The 23075-nt window shown below is 34.4% G+C and overlaps 2 protein-coding genes and 1 long non-coding RNA gene across 3 annotated transcripts; all 3 read right to left on the reverse strand.

Annotated features, from left to right (window-relative positions):
* Positions 1–3955: 3955 nt before the first annotated feature.
* Positions 3956–7203, reverse strand: LOC107423122 (heat stress transcription factor A-6b). Its single transcript, XM_016032640.4, has 2 exons — positions 5959–7203; positions 3956–4983 (listed from the first exon to the last, which is right to left on the reverse strand). Exons 1-2 carry the CDS (start codon positions 6253–6255, stop codon positions 4198–4200), a joined length of 1083 nt encoding a protein of 360 aa, XP_015888126.1. The 5' UTR covers positions 6256–7203; the 3' UTR covers positions 3956–4197.
* A 1425-nt stretch (positions 7204–8628) lies between these two features.
* LOC107423094 (acireductone dioxygenase 2) lies at positions 8629–11739 on the reverse strand. The gene is made up of 7 exons (XM_016032611.4): positions 11582–11739; positions 10527–10638; positions 10329–10423; positions 9948–10062; positions 9739–9863; positions 9049–9119; positions 8629–8933 (listed from the first exon to the last, which is right to left on the reverse strand). The coding sequence occupies exons 1-7, from the start codon at positions 11597–11599 to the stop codon at positions 8867–8869; spliced, it is 603 nt and encodes a 200-aa protein (XP_015888097.1). The 5' UTR covers positions 11600–11739; the 3' UTR covers positions 8629–8866.
* A 2433-nt stretch (positions 11740–14172) lies between these two features.
* Positions 14173–16786, reverse strand: LOC132803229 (uncharacterized). The gene is made up of 4 exons (XR_009638266.1): positions 15735–16786; positions 15561–15621; positions 14849–15075; positions 14173–14477 (listed from the first exon to the last, which is right to left on the reverse strand). It is a non-coding gene; the product is annotated as an uncharacterized LOC132803229 (long non-coding RNA).
* Positions 16787–23075: the final 6289 nt, after the last annotated feature.

The following is a 23075-nucleotide window of genomic DNA, read 5'->3' on the forward strand; positions in this document are numbered from 1 at the left end:
GTTAGGTATATAAAAACCAATGGGATTCATTTCCATAATGTAAACATACTTTTTCCTTTTTATTAGGAAAATAATTAGGAGTCCAAAATTAAACCAATTTCTTTTCTTTTCTTTTCTTTTTTTTTCTTTGGATTAGATATATTAAAAATATTAATCCGTATTTTATAATTTTTGAGTTGGAAGAAAATGATCATTTTTATAAGTCAATGTCCAGGTTATCCATTAGAAATACCGCAGTATCCCTTAAGGCAAATATTGACAAATGAGATTAGTGCAGAAAAAATTTGTTATTAATATTCATGTTGTCTCTGGAAAACCCCCCGTATTCCTTGAGGTTAGAATATTGATAACCAATATTCATGTTGTCGACGTGGAATACCATAATTTTTTTTTTTTCTTTGAGCTAAATGGGAACTACCACAGTATTTTTTGAGGTTAGAATATTGATAACCAATATTTATGTTGCTGATGTGGAATACCATAGTATTTTTTTAGGCCAAAATATTAATAATTATTTTTAATGGAAAAGATTTTTACCATTGGTGATACTGTTGTATTCCCTTAAGTTAAGATACTGGTAACTAATTTGAAAAAAAAAAAAAATGAGAGAGAAAAAAATAATAATTCGCTTTTTGTTTTCTCTTTTCATTTTTCTTTGCACCCCTTCTCTTTTTTGGCTTTTTCTGTTCTCTGTTTTTTTTAGGGTCTTTTTTTTTTTTTTTTTAAAAACTATTTTTCGAAACTCTTTCATTTTGGTTTTTTTCCCTCTATTTATAGAAGTGGGAGATCCGAGATAAAATAATTGAATTTCAATTTTGTATTTTGAAATTAAAAAAAATAAAAACTAGTTTGAATCAAATTTAATTTTTTTTAATTTTTATAATATATTCAACCTTGTAACAAGGTAAAGTGTTTGATTTGGAAATAGCCATTTTTCCAAAATCTCTCCCGTTTGGTAGCATGTATTAAAAGTGTAGTATTGTATCAGCCGTTTTGCACTGTTTTTAGTTTGGATTGGCGCGTTTAATTAGATGCATAAAAGGACATGGGACCCATCATCTGATGCAGTGAACCTCTGGATCATATTAACTCAAGAACTGTTGGGTTATCGTGAGATTGGGCCATTTAGGCGTCCATGCCCCTTTCTTCTTCTTGTTTCTTCTTTTTTTTTTTTTTTTTTTTTTTTTTTTTTTTTTTTTGTGGCACTTAAAAAAAAAAATTAAAACAAAATTGCACCTTTTCACTTCTCAAATTTGTTTTTTCTTTCTACTTCTTCTCTTTTGTTTTGTTTTTTTTTTTTTTTTTTCTACATTGCTGCACTTTTTATTTTAAAAAATCCTCTTTTTTCCACAAAATTGCTCATTTTCATGCCTACACTTCTCTCTCTCTCCCCTCCCTTTTTTTTTTTTTTTTCCCCAAAATGGCCACATTTTGTTATTTAAAAAAATTCATTCTTTCTTTTTCTCTCTTTTTTTTCCCCCTAAAATTCCTATACTTTGTTAAAGAAATAAAAAAAAGAAAAACTTATTCGACGTTGTTAATGCACTGCTTTTTTCCTTTTTTTTTGGTGAATTATGCGCACTAAAGTGTTTTTTTTTTTTTTTAAAAGATGCAATTTGTTTGTTTATCTTAACTTTCTTTGTTATTATTATTTTGTTTTGTGAAAAATGTTATTTTTTTAGTATCATAAAATTTTAGGTAATGAATTATTATTATTACTAATAATGATTAAAATCCAATTTAATGTATTAAAGAAAATATAATTATTTAAAAAATTGATTATAATATTAAATATAATGATAATTTAATTTTTATTAAATAATATACTTCTTTATACAAAATTATATGAGTAATAATAATCAATCTCTTTTTAATAAAAATATTTTTTTTACAAAAAATTTAAAATATAGTATGATTCTGCATCAAACATAATATATAACATTAATATAATACAGACTAATATAATAGAAATCAATACAATATAGATTGATACAATTTAATGTATCAAACTAGTCCCATATGCTAGTTCTTGATATACTTCAATAGCAAAAAAGGAATAAATGTTAAACATTTGAGAAACTTGAGCAAAGCAGATGAGAAATATGAATTCGGGAAGCTCCTACACTATGAGATAATGACAGCTCTGCAGGGTCATGCAGAGCATGTGCAATCTTATCAGTTAGAGCAGACAACTGCAACATTCTTTGTGATATCCAACTCATGAATTTACAGAGGTGTTTCCATAAAAAATTTTCCGTCCCTATTTAAGAAATTAGCCGGTATTCTTAGTTAGCTTGCTGGCTTTTTTCTTTCACCTTTTGGCCCATATAAAGTGATGAAAAAGGGTTACCAACCTCTCTTTAAGAGCTGTACATGTACATAATAATATTCTTTATTTGACTGTCATGTATTTTATGAAAAGGATTACCATAAAGAAAAAAAGCCGTAGCAAACTAATGATTCTAATCGCTCCAAGAGATATGGATGAAGCACGAAATAATTCTATAAACTTTGCCTTCATTTTTAAATTTCAATATTGAATTGGGGAATTAAATCCAGGATTATTATCAAAGGAAAAACAATAGTTTTTGCCCATGTTCTAGTGATTAAAAAAATAATAATAATAATAACCAATAATAATCTTAGTCCTTTTTTTTTTTTTTTCCAATACATATACAAGCAAAAATATAGTATATATATTGTGAATGACACATCACATAATGTGAAATGTTAATTCAGCATGTTTATTAAGTAACATTCATGTGGCAAATGCTATTATATTTGTTAGGACAAGGTTTTAAATATTTCGGGATATATATATATATATATATCTATATATATGCTTTCAGAAACTCTACGAAGAAAAGGAAAAAAGATAAACCAAATGTTAAGCTCAAATATAGTTTTCTTTTTAGAATATTACTTAGATTTTAAAGGTAGTTAACGTTTCACATTTTTTGGTCATATTCATGTATATATCAATTTTTAATTTGTCATCTTGTGCTTAGATTTATGATATCATCTTGCACATGATTTCTTTAATTTTCAAAAATATGTATGAATTATGATTACCCTGAGCAGTCAACATGCTTTACAAGGGACTATAATTATTCATCAAAGAGACTAGAATTTTTAAATGGTTCAAATGTGCCAAAGGAGGTGTCACCATCAGGATGGTTATTTTCAGTAAATAAACAATGTCCATATCAGCCCTAAATGATTGTCGCGTATTGGACTAGAACGCGCTAGATTCTAATAAACAATATTATTTCTCAAACCGTATATATATATACAAGCTGACACATTTCTCAAGAAAAGTCATTTAAGACGTGTCAAAGTCACGCCTGAACATGGTGTGCCCTTTTCAAGATGATATACATATATATATATATATATATATATAATAAGCATAAATAATCATTTTGAAGAGACAAACCACCACTATTTCATGAAATCATCAAGCCAAGGACCAAGTTAAAACCCCAGAAAAAGTGCAGTGCAGAAGATCTAAATTGCTGACAATTCAATCAGAGACAAAATATGTACGCGGCATATATATGATCGATCTCACTTCTCTCAAATGATCTGTCCCTGATTAATGGTTTTGATCATGTTTGTTAAATCGGAGCTAACCCCCACTTCATCAAAGTCCAGCTGCATTTCTTTATATCTATATGACTGAATTCACAAGAAAAAAGTTTTTATTTCCTAGCTCGCACGTAAAAACCATGCACCGTACATTTAAGATTATGAGATTTAATGAAGATTAGATTTCAAATAACATGCATGACTGGTGTGACTAATGCCAAGAGAAATCATAATCCAAGCATAGCAATACTTCGAACTTGATCTTTTAATGAACTAATCGCTGCAGTGCATACAATCAGAGATTATATATATGCAAGAAGATATATATTGGAGTAAATATAATCCAGAAATTTATCTAATTTTCAAATGACATCATGCAATTTAGTTTTTGTATTTAATCCAGTGGTTCAAATCACAATGTTAATGTATCATCAGCATTTAATTCTTTTGGTGATATCCAAAAAATAATAATAATAATAATTTGAAAACTGAAAGGATGGAAATTCCGCATCAAAGTAGGAAAAAAAACACAAGAAATTAATTAGACCAGTCAGATCCTACCCCAGCTATCCCCTTGATGAAAGCAATGTGGTAACAAGCTCGGATGCTTCACTTGGGACTAGAGGCCAAGTAACCAAGCTGCTCAACCAAAGCATCTACATCTTCCTCATCTTCATGTTCAACACCCACAATATCAGTCTTTTCTTCAGTAGCTTCATTCAAAAGATTTAGCCAGAAACCATCGTCAATGTATTTACTTCTACTTTCATGTTGCACTAATAATACTTCTTCCTCTCCATTCTTTTGGCTTCCACCTATACCTGGGATGTCAATGGCAATATCTTCCACCTCTGGAACTTGAAACTCAGGTATGTGACCGTAATCATTGGTTCCCATTGTTACAAAAGCTCCTCCTCCAGCTTGTCCTAAATCATCAGCTTCAACAACATTACTAGGACCTTGCTCAATAGTTCTCCTTCTCTTTTTAGTAATTGCTTCCTCAAGTTCTTTCCGTTTGTCCTTCTGTTGAAGTAATTGTTGAACAAAGTTTGGATTCTGCATTGCTCTAGCTAAGAAATTCATCATATGTTGTTGTTTTAGTTCAGTCCTCTTTAATCTATCCTCCATTGATTGGATATAAGTTCTAGTATTTTGCTGTTGCTGTCTAAGTTTCACTAATTCCACCATTAGAACCTGTTTGTCACGCCTCAAACGTTCAACTTCTCCATCCAATCCAAATCTTCCAACTTCAACACAAGGATCCAAAGGTTGCTGTGAAGCCTGAGGCTGAGTACTGGTCTTCCTCCTCCTGATATTCTTTAAAAGGTGCTTTTGCCCTTTGAGAAAACCCTCATTAGCAAATTCCCATTTATCAGGATCAACTTTTCTAAATCCCTACATAAACCCATTAATTCCTTCTTCATTATCAAATTGACCATAAAGCTGTGTAGTAAATTGAGAGATAAGACATTCATTAACTTACGCATGGCTCTATAAGATCCCGCAACATAAAACAAAGACTGAAACATCAAAGTTATGAACATTAATGTACTGATAAAGTAAATTTTAAAATTGATTTTAGTACTTTCCTTTCGAAGCCATTCAACAAACAAATTATCCACATTAGGAAAACCTATTAACCGAAAAGAGAAAAAGGAACCAATTAAATCTCTTATAAAAAGAACAAAAGAGAAAAAGAAAAAGAGAAAAAAGATCAATCATAATATATATTTGTAGTTGTAACCAATTAAATCTCTTACATAAAGAACAAAAGAGAAAAAGAAAAAGAGGAAAAAAAGATTAATGATAATATATATTTCTAGTTGTTTCATGAATATCAAATATCTTACAAAAAGAACAAAAGAAGGGGGGGGGGAAGAAAAAAAAAAATTAATTATAATATGTATTTCTAGTTGTTTCATGAATATGAATGGATAAACACAGAAGCAGTAGATCCAAAGAAAAAGAAAGAAGAAAAAAAAAAGGATTAATTATAATACGCATTTCTAGTTTTTTTCATGAATATGAACGGATAAATACAGAAGCAGTAGATCCAAAGAAAAAAGGGGGGGAAAAAAAAAAGATTAATTATAATACGCATTTCTAGTTGTTTCATGAATATGAATGGATAAATACAGAACAAGTAGATCCAAAGAAAAAAGGGGGGGAAAAAAAAAAAGATTAATTATAATACGCATTTCTAGTTGTTTCATGAATATGAATGGATAAAAACAGAAGCAGTAGATCAAAAGAAAACCCGCACAAAAAAAAAAACAACTTGCCTCTCCCTATTGAAGGTTATTTACTCTCTTGCTAAATGGTGAATTGTCTTAATCAAAAGTCAAAGAGAGAAAGAGAGAGAATACTGACATAAGTGTTGAGCTGCCTGACAAAGCTTGAGAAATTATTGTGCTTGAAGTATCTGGGTAGAAGGCTCATAGCAAAGTTTTGGGGATCCCAAACAACAAAGCTATTATTACCTCTACTCCAAGAAATTATATGATTTGTAGAAGGGTCTTCAACTATGTCATAAGTCTTGTTGAGAAATGGTGGAGGACCTGAGTCATGAAGTCCTTCCATTGGCTGAGGAACCACAGATGGCTTCCCTGAATAGGATGATGAACTTGCTCCTGGAAACTCTTGCTTCACTTGAACTTGAGGATTCATTATTTGTTTTTGTTAATTAAAGAAAAACAAATTTCGATCTGGGTTTTACTTGGGAAGGTCTAAAGCCAAATGGATTTGCAGATTATGGAGTAAAAATAATAATAATAACAATAATAATAATATAAAAAAATAAAAAAGGGTATTCTCCAAAATATGTCCAGATGGGTACTTAAAATGCAGGTCGAAAAATATCAAAGACAGATTAGAGGAATGAAAAACTGGCTACTGGGTAAGTTTTGTCACAAATGATAAAGGATCTTAAGACGGAAAAAGCTCAGCGTGGTTCTTTTAGCGGAGAGAATGAGATTTGAGAGTGAGAGACACCAAGTTCAAAGAAGGAATAAGAAAGCATATATGTATGGATACTTAATAAATAGATGATACTACTACTACTACTACTACTAGTATACCTTTTTTGTTTTTTCATTTGGCGAGACATAAGATCAATAGATGGGGTTCAGTAGGCCATGCTATAATGCAAAAATATAAAAACCAAAACGTCATTGGAGATATTTTTCTCTCTCTACTCTTGTCTTTCTTTCTCCTTTGGGAAAGCCATTTGGCACACTTTGTTTTGTCTTCTCACAACCCCAAAAATACACACACACACACACACACACACACACACACACACACACACACACACACGCACGCACGCAAACACGCACACACACATATTACATGTAACTAGTTATATAAGCAAATAAGCTTGCCAAAGACACTGGGTCTGTGTCTATTTTATAAAGGACTAAATATAGTAGCAGAAGATATCAAAGGGGATATTTTTAAGCCGTTTTCCCAATATCTTAGCACTAGAAATATTGGGTTTTGAAATGCTCTTCCATAGAGGGGATAATATGCATGGTGGAGATGGAGCACTGTTTGAAAGCACTGTAGATGGATTATGGAAACCCCAAATTTGGTCTTGGTTTAGGGCAATGATAATGGTGGTTTTTGGACCCTTATTTGTCCCTTTTTTTTTTTCTTTTCTTTTTTTTTTTGGGTTTGGGGGGGGGGGGGGGGGGTGGTGGTCCTATCCGTCTAACAAAATGACGTAATGAAGACTGCCAGAGGGCCAGTGAGCTACAGTTTTGAGAAGAATATTAGAGCCTTGTAGAACCGGAGAGCCGAAAATTGGTTACTGTCGAGTTGGGTGGGTGGGCGATGAGATATACTGAAGTTTGTCACGGGTGAATAATATTATAATATATATTCAAAGATTATTATATGCTTGAATCAGAACAAGTTGGATTAAAAAAATGTTCTGGCACTATGTCATTGAGAATATAAAAGTCCATCTTTATTTCACATCTACTAGATGCATTGGTTTATGAAAGAGATTGGAAGTTCTATTCAAAATTGGTGGGGTGGGCAAATTAGATACCCCATTCACTAAGTTCTATAAACTATAATACAGTTTTAAAGAATTTGATTCGGAAATAAGAAATGTGTGAATATCGTATTAAAAAAAAAAAAATCAAAATTTGGATGTTGACCAACATGGAATAAAACTTACTTTTTTGAATCTTACTCCAAATGATGAAGAAGCCAGAAGAACATTGTGGATACATGGCCAACCAAGGGCCAGTGAGCAAGTTCATGCAACTGGGTATGTCAGTCCTGCCGGCTGCCGGCTGATCTTGGTTCTTTTCATTTTAATATTTATTTAATTCAAACAAATATATTACCCCGCACACTTTGCAGGCACCGCAAGCCGAAAAGGGCAACCCTAGGGTGCTTACGTAGATTGCCCTTGCCCTTCAACAGGGCAAAGGCCGAACACGTGTCATTTTTTAAAGAAAAACCAAGCTTTACAACAAAATTAAAATACATATATATATATATATATTAATGTATACATACGTATATATATATATATATATAAACCAAAAAGAAACAAAATTCAAAAAATATAATATTTTATGAGGCTTCGGATGAGTGTAGAACAGCCTCGAATATACCCGACAAAAACCAATTTTCAAAAGCATCAAAATTATTTATTTGAAAAAGAGCATGACTGGGTCCAAATCTAGTGCAACTTGTATTTTGTCCAATATTACCTTTGAAAATAATTATGGTAAACAAGATCAACAAACCATAACTAGATCCGGATTTTTCATCACCTAATCCAACTTCCACCATTCTCAGTATAAGTAAATTTACCTGCTGTTTTTAAACCAAGGAACACTCAGGAAGCGGAGCGGCCTATTAGAAGTTGCTGTTAGATATATAAAATTAAATTATATCCACCAAACCATACTTCCTATAAACCAATCATTATTTTACCACAGGGGCAACAATACCATTCCCCATCCCTCCTATGGCTAAAAGGTCAAGACCAGATAGCATTTTAAGGCAAATTCTTAGTCCGAGTGAACCATTAAATATCCAGATCTATTTTATTTCATATACATACAAAAGAAGAAGAATTCATAGCATTACAGATAAACGCCCATTTACTAGTAATTTATAGCAATTCTTACAGACAGGACCAGTTACTGGTAATTTCTAGGCAACAGAAGCACAACAAGCATAATGGTGAACTAAGCACCCAGGAAATCAAACTAGACTTTATTAATATAATATTAGACGAGAAACGAAAGCCATATTTTTATGCTGCAGCATTAATAGCATGATTGCCAGCTTCCTTCTCCACGAAAGCTTTAACATACTCCTTCCTGCAAAGACGATCATTCTATTAGATTTGAAGAAGCTTTTTGAAACATTATTTTTACAACATCAACAGATATGGAATGGCATTCGAAATATTAAGAAATGAAAGAGCCTCCTTACCTTGCAGGAAGATGGTCATGGGGACGATTGAATGGAGTCCAAACTGGGTCTCCTACAAAAAGCCTCATTGCCTGCATAAATGTTATTTGTGAGAAATGTCTCTTCACTTTAAAAGTTAATACAGAAAAAAGATATTCTAAAGCTTTTATAAGACACAAGAATATGTCCAACCTAACATGACCAAAAGCTATGTGAAACCAGTGTCAACGTCTGTACATATGGTAACAATTATGATAATTTTATAACCAATAATAGATAATTAGGAAGAGGAGCTGTCCGATATCCAATCCAAGTGTATCAGGGCCCAGGCTGATAAAATATTACACAGCAACTATTTTGAACAAGACAGCTTATTAAAAATAGTAACTATCAATTATTCCACTTCAAGGGCCACATCATCATCATCATTAACTTGATAAAAATTACACATTTTCTTTTTAGAATAGTCAATCGACACATAGATGCTTCTCTTAATTTGGGGAAATTTAACAGCACAGACAGGCCAATAGAAATAATGGATGCATAAAAAAATTTACAGTATCAATTATAAGGAAATAAAAATAAGGGGCAGGCATGTTAAATTAATCATTCTAATATATAAAAAATTTATCCAAGTGGCCAGTGGGCAATGAATGTGAAGACAGTTTCAGCTCTTTTGTTTTAATAGCTTATTCATGCATTTTAAAATACCTTAATGTAGTTGTTTGAGTCCAGAGTAAAGCGGTGATAAATTCCAGCAGGCAACACAATCATTCCTCCCTTCTTCAGCCATACACGAATCCAGCGGTCATTACGATCCCTCACATCAAAATAACCTTCAAGACAAAGTAAACAATCAACAACCTTAATAGGCAGGTAATGCCATGACTGCCAAACAAAGTAAGCATAACTAATCCTACCACTTCCTGCTACAGCATAGCGAATCTCTTCATCAGTATGAAGATGCTCCTCAAAAAAGTTTTTTATCTTCTCTTCATAATTTGGCAGCTTCTCTGGAGAAACCTCACAAAAGTCCTAGAATACAAGAAGGGTTCCATTTGGTTAAACTTATTGTCCAAGTGAAAGAATCATATATTCTTATCATACGACAAGATTTTCAGAATTGATGCCCATCTTTCCTACTCAAACCCAAATTAAAAAAATAAAAAAAAATTAAAAATAATATTAATAATAAAAACAAAACAACTTATATCAACTAGTGTTTGAATCGTAACCTCATAAATATGTTAGAATAAATAACTCATGAATGAATTAAGTTTGGACAAGTTCAAATCACAAACCATGTAGGAGTATCCACGTTCTTCTCGAATTTTTTTCAACTCCTCATCCGTTTCGTAGTTATCAGCATCCAACTTCCAGCTCAGTACTCCAAGCTCTGCCAGGTGCAAAGGTCAATATAATTGCTCAAAAACCATTCATGCCGGATGGCTACATCAATTAGCGATCTAGTTAAGCTAAGATTCTGTAAAGCTACTAACCAGTAAGTTGTTCAAGGGATACAAATTCCTTCGGTTCCCGGTGATGGGGAAGTCTCTGATCTTCATCACTATCATCCATGTACCATGCTTGAATGACTTCCTCTCTAGGATCCTGTAGATGTTAAAAGGATGAGAAGATAACTCAAACTTACGAGACAATGCCATTTGATACAATATGAAACCTAGTTTATCTAGAACATAAATACACAAAAGTCTTCCAGCTGACCAATTGTACAATACATTTTGGTATAATGACCTAATATCCTTGATTCTGAATTTCCATCCAGTAAAGTCTGTTCTTCATATAAAGTAACTCTTTCTTCCAATTGCAAACATCCAACAGATTTTCCGCATTGACACATCCTATCATAAATCCATAGCCATAAAGTCTCATTTACCCCGATTTGGAATTTGGACTTTGGCAGCCAAAAACTGCTAAATCTGATATCAAGTTTTCTGCATCTCACTATTAGCGGGAATTTTTAAATGTGAAAGATGTTTAAGCAGACAATAAATACAACAGTAGAATTTGTTCACATGCCACAAGAAAGAATTTTTAACACGCGAAAAGTAAACTAAGACACAAAGTATCAATCTTTAACTAATTTCTGAATTTACAAAAATCAATTTAAAGAGAGAGATTCAATGAAAATTCTCAATTAAGACCCACTCGGCCACGCAACCTTTATTACGGAACTGTTCTATATTCACATTAAAAATATAGCTCCTTTGTTTGGCTTCATGGGATTAATCGCACACGATCACCAAATTCTGATAATACTCGGTATCTTTCATCCAATTTTATTCAAAAACATTCCCTCATACAACTTATAATTCATTCACCATTTAATTACCAAAAAAAAAAAAAAAAAAAAAAAACACTCAATAGGCAACAGATATCAAATTATCCAAATAAAATTAAATAAAATAAAAGTTTCTTTTTTTTTAACAACTGCGAAACGAAAAGGAATAAATTTTGAGGTGGAAAAAAAAAATTTCCCGGGAAACAAACAGAAAGCGAAGATTTAATTAGGGTTTTAGATCAGAAGGAGTACCTTGTCTGGGGCAACCATTGCTGCTGCGCTGGTTGTGTGGCTTTCTTCGGATAATCGAAGTCAGAAACTTACCCTCTTTTATTTCTTAAATTGCTTTAAGGCCACGCGTGGAGTAGGTGGACCTCAATGGCTAAATCCCATTTATATAGATGTATGATTATGAAATACGAAAAGACTCAAATGCCCTTACTTGTTTTATTGAATTGACGATATTGGATGTGTCCAGGTTAATTGAATTCTAAATCCCATCTTTTCCACACTACCCAAGTTGTCCAGGTCAAGACCCATGCCTTAAAAACAAACCACGGCTGGCTGTAATTTCCAATCAACGACATCGTTTTTCTCGGATGACAAACAATAATAAAGTATTTGGACTTACAAATTAACAGTCTATTTTTGTTCTTCCAAATAGAAATGCCATTCGGTTAATCTACAACCTTTTTAACATATAATAATAATAATATCCTTTGTTTATTTTTCCTCGGCAAATTTAAATACCTATTTATTTATTAGATAAAGGATTTTTTTTTTTATTGAGTTAAAATGTGTTGGCATGTCCAAATTTTAATTGGGAATAACACAAATAAATCAAATTCCTAAATGGTGAGCTCGGAGAGAATTTTTCCTTTTGGCTTCCATTTCAATTTGATTAAGAGTTTCAGTTTGACAAGAAATGTTGATAATTCAAAGAGAATAGTAAAAATTAAAAATAAAAAGTTGGGTAGCATAAGAGGTATGTAAGATATGCAAAAAAGACCGCAAATTTTATTTTATTTTCCCATTTATCTCTTTTTAATGTCCACATTTATTTCAAGGACAAATGAGAATTATTCTGGTCGGTTTGCACATTGCATTCCCACCTCATTGCTGACCTATGACCAGTCACCCTATGCGGATAATTCCATGCAATTTTCAAAGTGAAGAATTCAAAGTGAAGAAGGGAGAATCAAGTTTTCCATGTACAGCTTTGTTATTACAAATTTCTTACGACTCGTAAATACTATGGATTATAGTTTTCTATGGGATTTTGTTTTTGATAATTAACTCAAAATATCTTCGTATTATTATTAGTATTATTATTTTGTGGGATTCTCCCTCTTACCTCTTGTGCCACCCAACGTTTTTGATAAGAATGTCCACAAATATTTCAAACACAAACAAAGATTATTATGGTTGGCTTGCACTTGTTTATCTCGGCCTTGGCCTGTGACTAGTCACCATCTGCTGGATATATAATTCCATGTCTGTTTTCAAATTGAAGAATGGAGAATCAAGATCTTGGTATGAAACTTATTTACTATTAATAATTTTTTGGATACACAGATATTATAGATTATAGTTTTTGTGGAATTCTGCTTCCCGTAAATAATTCAAGTCTTGTTTGATTATTTTTTGTCCTTAGGACTGTTTAGTGGCAATATTCGCACTCTTTTCATGTGTGAAATATTGGATTTGAGCAACATTTTTTCTATTTAAATTTAAGATTTTCGATTTTGAATTTTACAATATATATATATATATATATTTAACACATACCTCTTAAGAAGTTTCCGTAGATCCAAAATTAAATCTCCTTTTCATAGATTTTTAAAATCTAAATTTTCTCTTACTGCTTCTTAATATTTTCTTTCATTTTGGCGCTTCTTTTCTAAGTAAAGCCCTAGATTAATAGCTTGTTGTGCAAACTAAAAACATTATTTTATAGAAATATAGAGTGCTTACTTTTCCATTGGATCTAAATATTCTTTCGCTGCTTCTTCTTTTTTTTTTTTTTTTTTTTCCATTTTTTCGTTTCTTTTCTCACTATAAACCTAGACTTTATTTGTCTTTAACTTGGAATAAAAGAAAAAGTACAAGAGTTTGATGATTTAAAGCTTGATCAAGCTTTCAATCTAGCATATTTAGTGGAATATTGAGAAAGTGTTCTAGCTGGATTTGGTTTGAGGGGGAAGATTGAGGAAGAAGACTTGTGACAGTCACGTGCTTCTTTAATCAATTTTCAAATTTGTGCAGAACACGTGCTACAGTTATCAAACTAGTTATTCAATTTTTTTCGCGTCTCTTTTGTGCTTTTGGTTACTTTACTAAATTAACTTATACTTATATATATATATATAGTCGTGTGCGGATCAGAGAAAAGCCAACGCTACATAAGAAAAAAAAATTGATTTTTCACTCAGAAAAAAAACCGACGCTACACAAGAAAAAAATATTGGCTTTTCTAAAAATGTCGATTTTGCTTAAACTTATATATATATATATATATAGTCGCGTGCGGAGTAGAGAAAAACTGACGCTATACAAAAAAAAAAAAAAAAGAAAATGTCAGCTTTTCACTCAGAGAAAAAACCGACACTACGCAAGAAAAAAACATTGGTTTTTCTAAAAACGTTAGCTTTGCGTCTGTTTTGCTCCTAGTCCGTACGCAACTTTATCTGATGGTCCTGACCATAGAATCTTCCTATATATATATATATATATATGTCAGGACCCGTCCAGAATTCCTTCCCCGGAACCCTAGACAAGCCCTGATCCCAGGGAAATACCACCGAACCTTCCAACGGAAAATCAGGCAGCACCTCCCCTAAGGGTAGGACTTACCAAAAATTACCTGGACTGAAAACACACTTCTATATTCATCCCCTTATTCCTCCCGCAAAACTACAAATGATTCCACAATTTACAGCACTTCACAACAATATCAGCAACCCAATGCATAAATAAAACATAAGTGTCCAAATAGTATACAGAGCTTTATGAAGTGCTAATCAACAGAAAATACAACAAAGATAAAAGAAATAATACAGCTGAAATGAAGGAGTACAAAAGTACTTCTCGAAACACGATAGCGGCGGAGAATTGGTTCGCTCCGGAAGAACATCTACCACCCTTGCACCTAAGGGAACGGAACTTAAAAACGTGAGATGCTAATCATCTCAATGAGTGACCCTAACTGCTGAACACTTTTAATAGTAATAGTAACAAATAAGGGAATTTAATTAATACCAACAATCAAATAGGTAAATAAATAATAGCAGTTGAAAATAATAATTTCCCTCAAAACTCTCACTGATCACTCCGTTGGAAATGTTCCCTTTTTAAAACATTTTCACAAAACCCGATGTTCGTATTTTCCGAAAACCAAGGGATCAAATAATTTAATACACAATAAATAAATAAATACCCTAAATATAAATAAAGTGTAAATAAATATAATAAATAACTTTTGAACACCTTTGGGGTTTGAAATTTTATTTGAAAACTTACACTTGACGCACCACAACATATACCGATGATGCCCTCCGATATCCAGCGTCCTGAGCATCGACTGGCGGGGAGATTAAAGAGAGAAACTTGCAAACGGCACTTCGGCGTCCCGACAGTACCGCTGCTGAAACCGTCATCCCGGCCAAGGAGGGGGGTGGCTGTGGCCAATATCAAACTTGCCTGCCCACGGTCCAATGGCAACTCACGGGAGACATAATACTTGCGCGCTAAACCACATATATATACACCAGAACACCAATACTGTATGAATGCATCTAAAATATTTATTAAATCAACCGTACCGTTCTTTCCAAAATTACCGTGGGAAATATACCAATTTGCACATTTACCATCCCACATATTTTCATTTAACAAACCGGTACGAAAACATTGATAACCAATAAAATCATAATTTTTCTTGTAATACGAGGTTCGACAAATAAAATACCATGGGCATAATTATAAAAAAAATTAAACCACCACTTTAATAAAATATTTTCATAAAATATATTAAACCAATTATGCCCAAAAATAATCTTAAAACCACATACAATTTTATTACTGAAAATACCTTGCTCATGCATAATAATTAAAATTAAACCACAATAAAATAATAATTAAATTGCACCACATGAGAATAATTCAAATACCAATTAAACACCAATTAAATATAATTAATTGCCCAAAATATTTTTAAAGGTGGGTCACTCACCTTAAGCGCGTATATCAGCTAAGATCCTCCTCAGGATCAACTCCACTACTCGTACGCGCACCTAAAACATCCACAGTACACCAACCAAATATATTAATATTTTAATCGGGTAACTCCCAAATGGATACCCGGGGAACGAACACAAACGACAACTAAAAATTACAAATAATATACCGAATCGAAGCTTGAGTGATGAGGATCACGGATTCGATCTTACTTTCCAGAGATTGGACCCGAGGTAGTCGGAATCTCACCGGAAAGCTTTCGAGATTCGACTCCTCAATTCTCCCAAACCGTCGCGAATTGGCGGAAAAGGATGTCGAATTTGGATTCAGGAAGTCGGAATTAGTGGACAAGGACCGGCGGTGCAACTGGTACTCGCCGGAACAATGACGTCCGGCGAGCAGCCGCGGTCACCGGCAACCGTCACCTGCGACGGCGCGTGCGGTGGCCGTTGGCTGGGATTTTTGGCGGTTTTATAGATCGAGGGGAGAGGATTCCAACGGGACCGGCGGTGAGGCAAACGGAGGCCGGACGGCGGAGAGATCGCGGAGAGGCCGGATGCGTCGGAGGTCCGGTGGCCGTGAAATTTGGTGGGCTAGCCGGAAATGAGGAGGTGGTGAGGGGTGGCTGGCGCGTGTGGCCTGAAAATGACCGAAAAGGGGTCAAATGGCAGTGGCCGGCGGTGGAGGGAAAAATCACTGCCGAGCTTCGCCGCCTCGATCCGGGAGCATCCGGCGACCGTCGATCGTGAAATTTCAGGGTTTGACCAGAAATGGGATGGCGCTCCTGTCTGGCCGGCGAGTGTAGCAAGAATCGGCCGGAAAAATTGGACGATTTCCGGCGGCCGGTCGTTTCTCTCTCTCTCTCTCTCTCTCCTCTGTCAGGACCCGTCCAGAATTCCTTCCCCGGAACCCTAGACAGCCCTGATCCCAGGGAAATACCACCGAACCTTCCAACGGAAAATCCGGCAGCACCTCCCCTAAGGGATTTACTTACCACAAATTCACCTGCACTGAAAACACACTTCAAAAATATCCCCTTATTCCTCCCACAAACTACAAATTGGTTCCACAAATTTCAGCACTTCAAAGCAAAAATACAGTAATCCAGTGCAAGATAAATACAACAAGAGTGAAAGAAATAGTACAACTGCAATAAAGAAGAACAGGGTACTTCACGAAGTAAAACAGCGATGAAGATCGAGTCCGCTCCGAATGAACACCGACAACCTGGTACCTAGAGGAACGGAATTTAAGAGTGTGAGATGCTAATCATCTCAGTGAGCGACCCTACTACTATACCATATATTATCACAGTAATAAGTATAAATAATAATTATTTGGAAATAATATTTTCTCTCAAAACCCTTACAATTCTCTCAGTTGGAAAGGTTCCCCTTTTAAAACAATTCCACAAAACCCTTTATCCATATTCCCCGAAAACCAAGACATCAATTAAATACCAGAAGCGGTAATAATTATATTTTTAATTCCAATTCAGTTTCCAAACATTTTATTTTTAAAACACAGTTCTGAAAATCATTTGATGCACCCACTATATACCAGTGGCGCCAACAGTACCCAGCGTCCCAAGGTACCGCCAGACAGGAGGTTATAGAAAGAAACCGGCATACGGTCGCGTGGCGTCCCACAGCGCCGCTGCTAACCTGGTGTCCCGGCCAAAGGGGGGTGGCCGCCCTCTCCGATGGCATCCACAGGACACCCTCATAATATCAACCGCGTGCTACTCACACCCACCTGCGCGCTAATCACAACCGTGTGCACACTAACCATATCACATATACCATATCACATAATCAGAACACCAGTACGTGCACGGTGCATCTAAAAATTATAAAATCCATAAATTTAAATCATAAAACAAATTTCACATTTTTCATAAGCATAGCGGGCATAATCCATCCGCTTGAACCGGAAAATTCTCCACAATTTCCTTATAATCCATACCGTAAATTCCATGATTTTCAAATCCACCAACTCCCAAATCCATCAATTCAAATATCCACATTTTTTCCAAGCATAAATAATTTCTCGAAATATCATAATCAAATCTCATAATATTCCATGGGCATATTTTATAAAAATTGAAATCACCAATATAACCAAATATTTTTCTTGAAATATTTGAAAATCAAATCGTGCCCAATTTACCATTAAAACCACACCAATTTCAAAATCCTCAAAACCATAAAATAATTCCACATGGCATAAATTGTAGAATTCATATTTTCTTAAATCCAATAAATTCATAAATAATTCTACAATAAATCCAATAAATATTTGGCACATAGAAATTAAATTCCAAATATTTAATTCACACATAATATATTCATCAATTAAATTCCCCAAAATTAATTTGAAGGTGGGTCACTCACCTGGAGCACGCAATTAACCCATGATCCACTACGGGATCAATTCTACGACTCACCGGTGCTCCTAGAACAAAATTCACAGACAGTCAAATAAATTAATATTTTATTCGGGTAAATAATACCCGGTACCCAGGGGGTCAAAACACAAACGATATCTAGAATTTACGAGTTATATACCGAATCGAAGCTCGAGTGATGCTAATCACAGATCCGGTCTTAATTTCCGATGATCGTACCCGACGGGGTCGGAATTTTATCAGGAAGCTTTTCGGGTTTCGGCTCCGCAATTCTCCCAAACCGTCGCGAATTGGTGGAAACGGAAGTCGGATTTGGGTTCAGGAGGTCGAACACTGGAGCTGGCCGGAATTTTCGGGGTACTCGCCGGAACAGTAATTTCCGGCGGGCCGCCACGTCACCGGCAACCATCGCCGGAACAGTAATTTCCGGCGGTGGCCGTTTGCTGTGAAATTTTGCAGATTTGTAGATCGTGAGGAGAGCAATCCAACAGGACCGACGGTGAGCAAAACGGAGGTCGGACGGCGGAGAAATCACCGTTTGAAGATTTTCGACCCCTCGCCGGAAAACGCTCCGATCCCGGCGCGTCGGTGGTCCGATGGCCGTGATTTTTGGTGGGTAGGCCGGACTTGAGGAGAGGATCAAGGCTGTCAGGCGCGTGTGGCCGGAAAATGGCCGGAACAGTGCCGATTCGCGGTGGCCGGCGGTGGAGGGGAAAAATCGCCGCCAAACTTCGGACGTCCGATCCGGGCGCGTCCGGCGGCCGTTTGCCGTGAAATTTGGAGGTTTTGCCGGAAATGAGGTGGGCAAGCTTTCTGTCCGGCGCGTGTACAGTAAATCGGCCGGAACAGTGGCAAAATCCGGTGGCCGGCGGTGGCTCTCTCTCTCTTTCTCTCTTTCTCTCTCTTCTCTCTCTTTCTCTCTCTTCCCCGAGAGTTTTTCAAAATTAAAACCCTGCGTGACACTATTCATGCCACATGGACCAATCAGAAACTGACACGTGGCATTTCACTGTTCACCGACCCAAAAAAATATTAAAATAATACGGTATCCGGTAAACTTCAAACGTCCATAACTTTTTAACCGGATGTCCGTTTTGAGCGTGCCGCTAGTCTGTGAACTCGTATCGACGAGCACTTCACAACCATGCATGAGTCAAAGCTCAATTCCCCATAAACAAAAAGTCAACTCCGACACCCCTTGGACAGTTTGGACCGCAACTTGTTTCGTCCATAACTTTCAAACCGTAGCTCCGTTTTCGACGTGCTACCAGTCTACGAACGCGTGGCATCGTGCACTTCGCCACGGTGCCCTAGTCATCTCGAAATTCCCACCGAGTCTAAAAGTCAACTTTTGACCCCTTTGGTCAACGGTCAACAGTCAACCTCGGTCAACGTGCACGGATTCCGGTGCGATTTGGGACGGGGTGTTACACCTCTCTCTTCCCTGGCATTTTTGCCAAATAAAAGCCACCGTGGGTGACACTGTTCATCCACGTGGACCAATCAGGTGACGACACATGGCGTTACTATGCACTTAAGCCAGATATAATAAAATATTACGATATCCGGCGAACTTCAAACCTCCATAACTTTTTAATCAAATGTCCGATTTAAGCGTGCCGCTAGTCTATGAACTCCTATCGACGATTACTTCACAACTATATAAGAGTCAAAACAAAATTACACAACAAGAAAAAGTCAACTCCCGGCACCTTTTGAACAGTTTGCACCTCGACTTGTTTTGCCCATAACTTTCAAACTGTAGATCCATTTTCGACATGCTACTAGTCTACGAACTCGGGGCATCATGCACTTCGCCACGGTATCCTGGTCAACTAGAAATTTCAACCGAAACAAAAAGTCAACTTTTGACCCACTCGGTCAACGGTCAACCTTGGTCAACGTGCACGAATTCCGATGTGATTTGGGACGGGGTGTTACATATATATATATATATAACCAGAGACTAATAGCTTACTATGCAAGTTGACAACATTTTGTATAAAAATACAGAGAGCTTAATTTCTATCAGATCTAAATTTTCTCTCGCTGCTTCTCAGTATTTATTTCACTTTCTCGTTTCTTTCTCACCAAAATCCTAAACTTTTATTTATCTTTAAGTACTAATGTTTTGGGCCTTCTTTGCTGTGCAAGATGATCAACTTGAGTTCTCTGAGATGAAAAAGTTAGGGGGCCTACTTGCTGCATAAGAAAATCAATTTGGAGTTTTGGAGGTGCCAATGGAGAAAACATGGCACAGCTCTTTTGATGGGAACCAAAAAGAACACTTCAGTCGGGCACTCGAGCTTGACTGCCAAATAGATTTCCTTTCTAATTGCAAGGAGGTTGGTATAAATTTAACTTTCTTCTTTTATGATTATTATTATTATTATTATTATTATTATTATTATTATTTTGCGGTCTAATTTTTTATTTTTCCTTTTTTTTTTTAAATAGGACATGGCCTAGGAGTTGGTTTAAAGAAATCTCACGACTTAAATGAATTTTGTGCTACCCTTGAAGGAGTCTTGCACAGGGCTGGCTTTGCGGTAAAAGTAAGAATATTACACTCTCAAGAAAAAGCATGCCCTATTTCTTGAACGTCAGCGTAATGGGACCTTATGAATGCTGATATATATAATGTGCATAACACAAAGTCAAATTCACTTGATAAATGCTTTATAGCGCATTATAGTTATTTCACATTATAAACTATAAAAATAAACTATATTATTTGTTTTTTTATATATATAAGTTAATAACACCTTTTTTTTTTTATATGATATATAATATAAGGCATTATTTTTCTTTTCTTGCCTAAGGCCCTCTTTCAAAGGATGCAATGACTTTCATCAACTGCACGATATGCTTTGAGTAGTTTTGAGGAGACAAATTTTATTTTTGGACAATTTGTTTTATTTCTAGAAGCATGTTTGAGTAGTTTTGTGGACCTAGAGGCATGTTTGAGTAGTTTGGATTAAGAAGTATTACATGTTAATTTTCATGCGCTTATTCTTTAAGTATCTACTTGGACTGGTTTGAAACTTCAATCCATTGGAGTCAATACAAAGCTCCGTATTTGACAACAGAGCTTGGTTCCCATTGTCATTTAATTAACTCTTATAAGCTTTACCTTATATATATTTATATATATATACATATATATATATATATATATAGAATTGTGACTTTTTTGCTATAATCTGGCAAAGGTTGATTATTTGATGACATGTTGATTCTGCTGCTGTTTTTCTTGGCAGCCAAATATAGAATAATTCATCCTATCATCAATCTTCTATGATCAATAAAGAAACAGATTTGCTAGCCATTGACTTGAGGGCCATAGCCATGCATGTTGGAAAGAAAAACTCCTGGTGAAATGGCTCTGGTTGCTTCTCTTACTTTTTGAAACCAAAAAAAAAAAAAAAAAAAATTCAATCGTATGTAGGAATATGACACGGTGATTTTGTGCACGGGAGATTTTCTCGTGCTAAAGCCTATGCAAATTCCTGTGACAAAAGCAAGTGAAAGTAATAATGACATGCAAATAACCAAAAACCAGACAAAACACATTTTTTGGTGTAAACTGTTGACTAATCATTTACATTTGTTGATTTTTCTGATAAATAAATAACATGTGAATTATTGTGTGGAATTAATTAGGAAAATATTTTTTTTTTGTCGTTTATAATATTTTAAATCTATAACTTTTCAAAGAGTAATTTATTAATTAAATCATTTTTTTTTTTTTTTTACATCTGAAAAATATTAATTTGGAAATTAGGTTACGTGACAGGCGGTGACATTTGACCATAAGTTTGAAACCATTTGTCATATCATTTGTCGGCACTTAATTTGGTAACGATAATTACTCAGTTTCCACGCTTAGTCGATTATTTTAACAATTTCTTCCTCGGTACGCGATGGATAAAATGCTGTAAAAGATTCACACAATTAAAGCAAACTCATATATATAAATATATATGTATATATATCACATAATAATTAATTTAGTGGAATTTTTTTAGAATTTGTACTTTAATTAGACATTTTGAACAACCTTATTTTACTTTTAGACGATAAACTCTTTAAACTATGTGTATTATTTTCTAGGTTACATGACTGAATGGCCCAAATACGAGTATCATGTAGGATTAAAATTGCAAGAGCATCAAAGTTTGAGGCTTGTATCACTGGTCATGATCATCTTTTTTTTTTTTTTTTAATTTTGCTGAATAAGATTAAAATATTATAACTAAATAAATAAATAATTAAAATTTCCCACCATTCAGGTTAAATATATATGCAATGGGAATATTAAAATAATACTAAAAATTAAGGATTTCATTTGAAAAAAAAAAATGAAAATGAAGGTCTAAATTGAAATCAAGATTTAAAAAAAAAAAAAAAAATCGACGCACTCAATTTAAAAAAAAAATTGGAATTTAAGGTATTGTCCAAAAGCATAATTAACACATGACCTTATGATAACTAATATGCATGGTCACCTTTCCCTTTTTGGTTAAAACAACCCGATATGTCAGCAAAAAAATCAACCAAAAAAGAAAAACTCAACTTACTACGCTGACTTTTGGGAACCCCACTGGTCAGCGGTTGCCCCACGTTAAGTTGAAACCCCACTAGCTATGTAATATATACACACACACAAATATTATATATATATATATATATATATATGTATGTATGTATTTTCTTTTTCCTTTTGTATTAAATTAATTTTGCCACCATTACTCTAGTGGTGTCTATAATAATGTTATCAATTACTCCTATCATATTTTCCCCCAAAAAAAAAAAAAAAATTACTCCTCTCATTTAAATAAAGATTACTTAAGCTTTCCAAAAAATAAATAAATAAAGATTGATTAAGTATCACATTGATTAATATTCTTACAAGTTTAATAAATAATAATGAAATCTAAAGTTAGTTGTATCTTAGCAAAAATTGAGAATAACATTAGGCTCTAGTAAAAAATATTGTGAAGATGTGAAATAAATCAAGCAAAAATAGTAAATATGATGAAGGTTACGGTCATACGTTCCCAAAGTGATTAATCAAAAACACTTTCAATGTCAATGGTAATT

Source organism: Ziziphus jujuba, chromosome 3, assembly GCF_031755915.1.
Source record: "Ziziphus jujuba cultivar Dongzao chromosome 3, ASM3175591v1".
Taxonomy (NCBI): Eukaryota; Viridiplantae; Streptophyta; class Magnoliopsida; order Rosales; family Rhamnaceae; genus Ziziphus; species Ziziphus jujuba.

Bases quoted from the DNA above. Each gene is read 5' to 3' on its own strand.
- LOC107423094 (XM_016032611.4), bottom strand. The intron at 10,063-10,328 runs GTTTGTGATTTG...CTTGTATTCTAG, and splicing joins AACGTGGATACTCCTACATG to GACTTTTGTGAGGTTTCTCC. The intron at 9,120-9,738 runs GTATTTTAAAAT...ACATTTATGCAG, and splicing joins ACTCAAACAACTACATTAAG to GCAATGAGGCTTTTTGTAGG.
- LOC107423122 (XM_016032640.4), bottom strand. From the start codon at position 6,255: ATGAATCCTCAAGTTCAAGTGAAGCAAGAGTTTCCAGGAGCAAGTTCA. The intron at 4,984-5,958 runs GTCAGTATTCTC...GGGTTTATGTAG, and splicing joins TCAGGCAGCTCAACACTTAT to GGATTTAGAAAAGTTGATCC.